The sequence below is a fragment of the Spea bombifrons genome, chromosome 5 (genome assembly GCF_027358695.1).
Source record: "Spea bombifrons isolate aSpeBom1 chromosome 5, aSpeBom1.2.pri, whole genome shotgun sequence".
Taxonomy (NCBI): Eukaryota; Metazoa; Chordata; class Amphibia; order Anura; family Pelobatidae; genus Spea; species Spea bombifrons.
Window position 1 is genome coordinate 88,673,046 of NC_071091.1, and position 10,255 is coordinate 88,683,300.

Genomic DNA, 10,255 nt, shown 5'->3' on the forward strand with positions numbered 1-10,255 from the left:
ATGGCGGTGCATCACACGCCAACAAACGGGGTGTTTTAAGTAATCCATAGGTTTGTTTTAATAATAAAAATATAATAACAGCCCTTGCAGCATACTTTACAAAACTGAGCGGGCGTATCAGAGTACCATGAGGTGTGTTTTTTTCCATTCTATTATTTTAGATAGTTTTAAGTAAATATGGCCGTATGCACAATATGCAAGTATTAATGTTCTGGTATGGTGAGTTCCCTTTTGCTTGAATATCTGTTTTTAGCCTCAATTTTTCCACGATAAATTTGAACACAATTTAAATAAGTAATTCAGATAAGTCTAAATTGTTTGCAAATCTAGTAGACAGAATTGTATTAGTCAATGTAAGTTGTCACAAAGCCTTCATGGTTTGAGTTTTTTGGATGAGATAAATAACATTGATAAGGGAGGTTTGCTCTTGGTTCCAACAAGTGCCAAAAACCGACCCCAGATACAATATTCTAATAGCAGGCCTATAAAACCAAATGTAGGAATACCCAGAATTCATTTCTTGAGAAACAAGCTGTGATACCCCTGCTCTCGGTGAGTGAGTGCTCATTTCATATCACGTGCTCATATCACATCCAAGTATACAGGTATTTAGAGGCTTTACACCAAGGCTGGACCCTACCGTATAGACAACTACCTAGGGCACGGAGCCATCAGGGGCGCCGGGAGATTCTCTCTCATATGTTACCCGTGGAGGGACTTCAGAGGCTCTAGAGAGCAAGAAACTCAAAGCGCCTTCAAATTAGAGGAGCTCATCTCACACCTACACCCATAGTATGCATAGCATGTAGTACTACTAGCCTTAGTAGTATATCCTATGTATGTACTAGAAAAGCCACAATTTCATGTGCAGGATGTTACTAGTGATTTGTCTAACAATGTGACACAATTCACTGTCCATGTTGGTGAGCTGCAGGAATATCTATAAAAGATGATCTGAAAATGGGGTTATGTTAGCCGTATCCAGATGTGTACAGGCACACGTGTTTGCACGTTGATAAATTAAAAATTATGACAAAACCCAGTTTTTCAAATGCCTATTCTACAACTTCATATAGCACATTTTTGTCATATCGTATGCACATCTCAGGTAAAGTCCTAATATCGTCCAGTGATGTGTTTGTGTGTAAAAACATTTTGGTTCTTAAAACATGAGCTTAGTTAAGGTTTTTATTAAGCATTGGCTTCTTGCTCTGACATAATGGAGAATTAATTCAATTCAGAAACGGTTGACAGAACTCGGATCTTTATAGTCAAATGAAAATAAATACAAATTACATTTTTCAGAACCAGAAGGTGTATTTAGAGAAAGTCAAAGCAAACAAGCAATATATTAAATATTATTGTGATATACATGTTACAGATTAGAAATATTACCATTTAAGACACTTAAATCTTGCGTCGTTCCAGTGTTAAAACGATTATCTTCTGGTAGATAAACGGTGGGATTTGGAGCATGTAAGTATCATTGATTTAGATTTCTGGCCGGAATTCCAATGAGAAGGAATACATCATAAGATATGAGGCGTAGAAAACGGCTTCAAACGTCTGGAAGGTATAATTAGTCTTAACTGTGAAGAGGTGAAAATGGCTCCAATGTATCTAAAGAGCAGGAAAGATGGAGTTCCATACGGACAACGGATTAAAACCAACCACGGCACAAGGGGAAGAGTCAAGTACGTTAAGACGTATGGACAATAAGAAGACCAACTGTTGACTACGCATGGATCCAAACATACTGCAGGAACCATCGACCCATTTCCAGCATTCCCATTCCCCATAAATCGGCTGCATTACGTCAAAAGTGGATACAGTTTTGAAGTTTCTCTCAAAATGTGATAACGTTTCACATAAAAGGAAATCCAGTAGTCAGGAAAGCGTTTTTACTGATTTAATAGGACTTTCAGGGTAATTTTCACAGCCAAATCAATATTAAATAATTTACAAAGGGCCGTCCGTTATCATAAATTAGGATCACTGGGTTTTCTTCAGAAGTCCGATCTTCTGCAGCAGTCCGTACAGCACATATTAATGTATATATATATATATATTAGCTCAAATATCTGAATATACAACTATTGACAGTGTGTCTCATAAATAACGTTTATAAAATAAGGTTGGCACAGTCAAAGTGAAATGCTGAGTGCTGATCAGCGGCTAGAGAGCAGAGTGAATCTGCATGTGGTACTGGAACTCCTCGAGGTCCGGAAAGGTTTTGCCGCACAGAGCGCACGTGGAACCCTTTTCCTTGCTGTGAGTGCGGCGGACGTGGCTGTCGTGGGCAGCGTGCGATGCAAAGGCTTTTCCACAGTGTTTGCATTTGAAAGGCTTCTCGCCGGAGTGCTGTCGGATATGCGTACGGAGGATGCTGGATGCTGTAAACGCCTGATTATGATAAAGAGCAGCGTTAACATTTTATTGCATTTTTTTTACTGCATACAGTAGTTAATAATATAGAACAAAAATAAACAAGATGTCACAGCAGAAAGAAATTAGATAACTACCAGAATGAGTTTTTTAAGATACGTTCAGTCCTTATATAACTCATTGTGGTGTAGCCTTGTGAGACAATCACTACATTCCACTGATTTCCATGGCAACTGTTCCTGATTTTCCATGTATTCTCTTGCTCTGTATAAATATGGCCAATTGTACCTTTTAAGCGGGGTTATAAGTAGCCTTTGGGTGTAAAACCTGCCCTGCTTCTAACATGAAACAGCTTGATTGCCGAAGTGGGTGGATGAACACTGCCGTTCATGCATTATTAGTATAGAGTATTAAAATGAAGCAGCTGGGCCAAGTTAAACACTGAACGGAGGTCAAAGGAACATGTCGAGAAGGGGCTACATGAAAATGTATGCTCTATGGTACCCTTTCAGTTACCCATGGATTCTACGCAGACTCCTCTACCCATCTATCAGCTAATAAATTGTAACTTTACCTTATTGGGCCTTATACAAACAAGCATATTGTATTAAAAATGACATACGTTACTAATATAGGAACATATACATTATATATATATTGTAGCTTGGGGTAGCCATGTTAGCCCACTATTGTAAATTGAAATAAACCATCACTTGTCAAGCCAGAAGGAGTGAAATGCGTTTCTAACACAGTGGCCATGACTCAATCGGGCCTTATTATGGGGACACTAAGGTATGTAGGAGACTATGCACTAAATTTTACTTAGATGCATAATAAAGAAAAGAAAACAAAAAACTAGTAGGCTTTCTATAGATTTATGGATTGGAAGCTCACGTGAGCAGGGTCTGAATAATCCTTCTGTAAACACACACTAGTATGTGAATGACTACTGTTGTGTTTGCCCATTGTATAGTGCTACGGAATATAATAGTGCTATATAAATTATATATATATATAATCTCTTACATTTTGTAAATTTCAAAACAAGTTAATTGTAATATATATATATATATATATATATATATATATTCCAAGGATCCTTAACACATTTAGCTGATAATTTGGTATAATTTTTGAATAAAAGGGTTGGGTGCACATACACAATTAATGTATTTGCATAAATGCTGTTTTTTTGTTTGTTTTTTAACAAAAAAAGAAGCTGTTTCTGTTTTTTTTTTTAAATCGTAGCTGCTCAGAGGAGATGAAATGTAAAAAGTAAAACTCAATTCACTGAAATTCTTGGGTGTGGGTGTAGTTCTTCCTATTTAATGTTTGCTGGTTGTGTTTCCGAAAGCTTGTAATGAGTGTAATTTAGTGATAAGATCTAAAGTACATAATCAGAGATTAACCCTCCCTTTTCTTTTCAAAGGGACACTTATCTCCTATTTACCAAATTAAGAGCCATTTTAAGGCATCCACTTGGCTATAGATAATACATCTCTCTTATCTATTGTGTAAGTGTATTCTAAAAAATAATAAGCAATCAGTAGTCTAACACTTAGATGGCATTGGGCCGCCAAATAGTTAATTAAAACCAGCTCTAGAATGGAGAAACCTTACAGATGGGTGGATTCGATTTATCACACCTCTAATATTTTATTTTTGTTATTTAAAATAATTATTTTCATATACAGGAAAACATTGTTATTGCAGAATACACCTGGGAAAAGTGATTTTCATTATGTGGCTATATTAAAAATGGCTATTAAAATATTCTTTAAACAAAAATTGCATTCTATTCCTGAGAGTACAATGTAAAGTTGCAATGTATAGGTTGGGGGGGGGATTCTTTATGTTAATGTAATGCCTCCGCTTTGGTGTCAAGAGGGTCGGCTGGCGGCAAAGGTATTGTGCCCAGGATGCTTGAAACTGTAGCACATCTCTATTTAATTGGGATGCCAGTGGGTGATGGTCCAATTTGACATCAGAAGTGAATTTCTGAATATACTGTGACGTCATAGAATAAGATCTCACCTTGTTGCAATAGACACACTTGTAGGGTCTCTCCCCGGAGTGAACTCGCATGTGTTTATTCAAACTGGACGACTGAGAGAAGCTCTTCCCGCAGACAGTGCACTGAAATCAGAGGATCCGCTCGTTAGACACAGCGCTACTAGAGCAGCTTTATATAACCCCAAAGCTAGAAGAGACTGGATATTATACAGGAGAAGAATGCAGCATTGAGTAAAGGAAGGCTTTGGGCTTTATTCACTAAAAGAAGAGTTAACAGGAGAGCTGTGGTTTCATTATTCACTTTAAAGGCTCAACACTTGCAGAGATGGCCCTATATAATGTATAATGTATAGTATAGTGGGTGATGAGTCTGGAGATACCTCATTGATGTAACTATACATTACACATGGCCGCCCAAGCTCTCCCTGCAGCAGCTCACTGAAGTTGGAACCACAACTCTCCTTCAAGCTCTCCTTTTAGTGACTAGATGCCTTTGTGAGTTCCTTGCGCTGATAGCATATTATGAGGTGGGATTCTGCTCCCCCCATACAGGTGGTGACAGTAGACTCTCCCATCGATCACAGGCATCTCTAATCCCCCCACACAGTGCATTAGTTCCAAATATGCAGATTGCGGAGCGCTTCGGGAAACCGGCGCAGCCAATCAGCTGTTAAATAATGCAGGCGGTCACGTGATCTGGAAGTGTGCCTCGTTGAGTCTGTTTACAAGCCTTTCAAATCTAAATGAGGGGCCGGCAGCCAAACGCCGCCGGCTTTCCGCATTAACTCTCAGCATCCCGAATCCAATGCAGCGCTTCCAATGCACGCCCTTTAATAATACGCGTCCCTGGGTTTAACCGTTTGTGGCTCAGCATCCCCGCCCATTTTAAATAATGCGGGTTGATGATTGTAATAGGGAGCTTCATTTAACATGATCTGGGATTCAGACGCTTCTATACAGAATAAAGACTCCGTAACATTTACATTCATTGCATGTATCTCTGGATTTATGTTTCCAGATACAATATATCGGTGCGATCGTTACTTTCTGATCGTTACCGTGGTATATATTAACGTTAATAAAAACGAACACACAACTAAACTTTCGTTTTCATCACCCAGATAGCGAATTAAATAATTTCGCCTTTAAAGACCATCAGAAGCAAACACTGTCTCTCCGGCTAGTTTCTTCGTAGCCCTTCAGGACACCCCCCCCCTCCATTCCCACAATTACTAATACAATTAAGGGTCTGCACAGCCCAGATCCCGGGGCCGGTGCGGGCCATCAGCTGACCTTGTGCGGTCGGTGCTTCTCGTGCACGTGCAGGATGTGGATCCTCAGCCGGTCCCTCTTCTCGAACGACCTGTTACACAGATGGCACGGGAACTTCCGGTCCCCCTGATCCACGCACCGGGTGTATTTCAGATGCTTGTCGCGGTAATACTTGTAAGCAAACACCTTCCCGCATCGCTCGCACTTGTATCCTTCTCCGGCTTCTGGGGATGACAAACATTCATTATACCCCATATCCCAAAGACTCCGCTACTCAGAATTATCGGTCATTTTATTATTACTTATTCGTTTATATAGCGCCACCATACTCCGCTGCGCTGTACAGTGTGGGTTGTGATGTCGCCACTATATCTATATATATTTTGAACGGAAATCACACACCAAACCGAAAATTAATATATCAAAGATATCCGCTCTAAACCGCTAATTATAGGAAAATCGGATTTTTTAAACAAATAAACCAAGACAATTATTATCATCATTATTGTTATTATTATTATTACTGTTCACATAAATCAAGCATAATTGTTAATACAAATTGCATTTTATCGTACAATAACGGGAAAAAGAAAGGCGTTTGGTATTAATTCTACTAAGCGACCGGTCACAGTTAATTAGTATGTTTTATACATGGTACAGGTACAGCTATACATATAGGGATTTAGAGAGGAACCGAAGGATTCTGTTTATTCGGTCTGAAACATTGTTACTGCTGTTATATCATTACTTCTGGGATATTAACAGTAAATTCACAAGGAATAGAAACGAAATATTACAGGGTTATCCCTTATTTACTCCTTGGTTGGAAAAAATACAAATCATCGTTTCAAGAAGTATAGAGAGATGTGTGAATTATAAGCAACGCAATTCTGTGCTTTTTTCTGGTTAAATTTAGGAATTCGTTGTCTATTAACCGATTAAACGAATAAAAAACACTAGATGCTTTGGACTACCACTCCCATGGTGCTCAGGCAGCCAGAGGGAGTAGAATGGGTGAAGTATCCCTCGCCAAGTACCAAGCACTGTGTATACATCAGGCACTGATAGTATCCATACCTTCCTGGTGGGGATATGGAGGTCTGTCTTCATCTATGCCCTTCAGACTAACTGGGATGCCCAGAAACTGCAGGTAGCAATCTCCATACCACACCAGCAATTCCTGCATGGGCAGGATCTCCTTACAGGTCTCATAGTAAATCTCGCCAACACACTGAATGGCGATTAGATTCTGCTCTTCCGGGAACCTGGCGCAATTCACCAAAGTCATCCAGTTGCCAGAGGCCCCCTTTCCATCTATGAAGTGACTTAATCGGCCATTCTCAAAGATCTGTGGACGAAATAAGAGTGGTTCTCAACGACTTGTACACCACGTCAAAAAGCTAAAACGAATTATATCAAATTAACTTCATGTAACGAATAAAAATATCAAATTAACTTAATGTAACTAATAAATATAATATTATTGTAATACTATTATTATTATTAATATATAAGTACATCATTTAAATATTCCTTATTTTAAATAAAAAAAAATACTCTTACTGTGTTTGTCAAAATGATGAGTAATAAAACGAATTTAACATTCACTCACTTCCCACATCAACGAATTGTCATCATATGTCTTAATTTCACTGGTGTTCACCACTTTTCCTTGAAATGGACCAAATCTGACGCCTTTTGGTATAATATTCGCACTGAACACTCCTGATTTGGGGATATCGCCATACATGGTTTTGAAAATACAAAGTCCTAAAAAAATAATTTATATAATAATGAGAATGATATATGTCAATAATAAAGCATACGGTATATATACACAATAGAATAATTATTTTCCATACCTTCTGGTAATTGTAGCGTGTCCCTGTCCATTCCTTGCGATTCCACACCTGAAAAAACAGGGGATGTTAATTCATGTTTCAGTAATACTTTCAGGTCCTCTGGGTTTATGTTCCCAGCTCTTTGATAAGATGTTGAGGGGCAGCACATGGATCACAACCGATCCAGCTGGGGCAAATACTAACATAGAAGTGGACCATTAAGTGATGAATTAAGTGCAATACACCTTGACTCCTAACCAAACAAACCTCATACACACCTTCAGAAAAATTGACTTTTGGAAATTGAAAAGATGACTTGGTATTTAATGGGGGGGGGGTCTGAGTCTTCCATCAAGGCTCATTTTACAAATTCTAATCTCCACCACACTAATGAGTACAATCGTGGTCTTATTCTTGTTTGGAACCCAAGATTAAGGGAAGTTTGCCCATGAGACATATAGCCCAGGAGTAAAAAAAAAAAAAAAACATAAAAAAACATCTGAATCCAAATAATTCGACATATCCCACTAAGAAAGATTTCTCATGAAGGGTCATAGAGGTTACCTGCAAAGCTAGAGGGAACCCGTAGCCCCGAGATGGCATGGTTGGCACTGTGGTGGGTGCGCCTGGTGTCTGCCCCATGAGTGTAGCCATACAGGACTGTGTGAAGGTCTTCTTCTGTGAACTGGTACGTGCGGATGGGCTTCACCTCCACGCTGGGTATACTTGAAGACACACTTTTACACTTTTTGGGGGTCTGAGAAGACTTTGGACATTCTGGGTGGCTGTGGTGGAACGGGGGGCTAAGTGCATTGCTTTGAACATTGAGGTCCTGCTTTGAGTATGGTCCAGGGTGCTGAACCTTAGTGAAGACTGGATATGAAATAGGCAGGGGGTTGAACAGTGGATCCCTCAGAGGGGAACTGTGGTTGAGTGGGGCAGAGAGGTCTCTGAAGCTGATGGGTCCCAAAGGAGAAGATTTGGTGACAAGCCTTCCCAGAGACTTTAGAGGATTAAACATCTCATGGGAGTTGGACAGGATATTGAGATAATGATTTGGGGGCATAAATGTAGGGAAATACGAGGCAATGGTGGGTGGGCTCATTTGGAGAGAATCAGGGAAAATTCGTTCACTTGGGTTGGGATTGCTTGGTATTGACAGAGCCATGGGTCCGGGGTCTGTAGCCGATAGAGGTCCAGTCACTCCCAACTTGTGACCAGTGTTAACTGGGATTTCTCAATCACAGTCCTGTAAGAACAAATCAAGAATAAGATGTCATTACAACTACTGTACATATTTCTGTAATTTACATCCACACAGATTGTATTATTTTATCTAAATACATACCGATATACTTAATAAAGGAGAATTGATTAAGAATAAGGTGTCATCACAAGAAACAATCCTAACTAAGACTACAGTCTAATAATGCATTAACGACCCCATTAACCCTATAACATCAAATTGGGTATATGCTGCTTCAACAAATGTAAATTCTGCCAGAGAATATGGAGGATATCCACAAGAAAGCACAATTCACCGCCTAGTGCCCCCCGGACAACTCTTTGGGGAGGAGAGAAAGGTCTACAACAACCAGGGGGAACTGTTTCCCCCATCTGTAAACTGAGAGAAATTAAGCAAACGAGGTGGCCACATATGGTACCTAACCCTGGAACTGGTGATATTTACCCTGGCTCTAAGTCAGAGAGTTAATAAAAATGTTACTTTTTCAAATTTCTGTTTTTCAGTTATAAAAATATTACCGGTATTATTATTATTATTAGCTCCGTTTCTGTGCTGCTGTACTAAATACTTAATCATAACATTCTGGATATTTATAAAGCCCACAAAGGACTAGAGGTCTGGAAATTCGTTTTTTTTGTTGTTGTTTTTTGTTTTTAAACAGGGTTCTACCAAAAAGAATATTTACTTATTTTAAATGCAAACAGAAATGAATACACGGTTTAGGATATTTTTCAGGTATAGGTAACAGTTTCTTTTTTCCTTTTCTCTTGTTTTTTTGTTTGTTTTCTTGTAGATATAAAACATACCCCTTCAGTAATTACCATAAAAGGGTAAATTATAAACTGTAAACCATCAATTAGATAGATTGTAACGAATTTCAAATTAATTAAATATCTTACAGCAGAATACCAAGACATTTCATAAGTAATAAGTAATTATGAGATACAGGGTCCTGAATATCAAGACTAGGACAACAGCAATACAAAGTACAGGAGAAATGTTAGAACAATAGGGCAGATGTTTAAATGTTCTGTAAGGGAGGATGGTGGAAAAATGGAACAGCCTCCCATCAGAAGAGGTAAAGACAATTGAAACATGCCTTGGATAAACATGAATCTAAGACAAGACCAAGAGTCTCTACATCGGGGAAAATTGAGCAGACACCAAATGGTGTTTACCTGCCTATGTTTCTATTTGGAGGTCCTTGGTAAAAGAATATATTATTACCCAGAGATTTTATCTGTGAGTAAATTCGTTTCGATCACCTATTATGTTACAGTCTAATTAATCAGATAGGGAAATGGACCTCAATAAATACTGAAAACTATTTGCACGATATAAGACTGGAAGGCACTGCACACTTTTAAGAAATACTACAATTAATTAATGAAGGGTAACTGGATCTGCTCACCCACAAATAACTATATCAGATTGTCAATACACAGTTTGTAATGGATTATTGACCACCGTTCATATTACTGATACTATTTACAGATTA

General features: G+C 38.7%; 1 protein-coding gene across 1 annotated transcript; it reads right to left on the reverse strand.

The window, feature by feature from the left end:
* Positions 1-2,175: 2,175 nt before the first annotated feature.
* PRDM14 (PR/SET domain 14) lies at positions 2,176-8,679 on the reverse strand. Its single transcript, XM_053467763.1, has 7 exons — positions 8,076-8,679; positions 7,533-7,580; positions 7,283-7,440; positions 6,748-7,018; positions 5,692-5,894; positions 4,420-4,521; positions 2,176-2,403 (listed from the first exon to the last, which is right to left on the reverse strand). Exons 1-7 carry the CDS (start codon positions 8,677-8,679, stop codon positions 2,176-2,178), a joined length of 1,614 nt encoding a protein of 537 aa, XP_053323738.1.
* Positions 8,680-10,255: the final 1,576 nt, after the last annotated feature.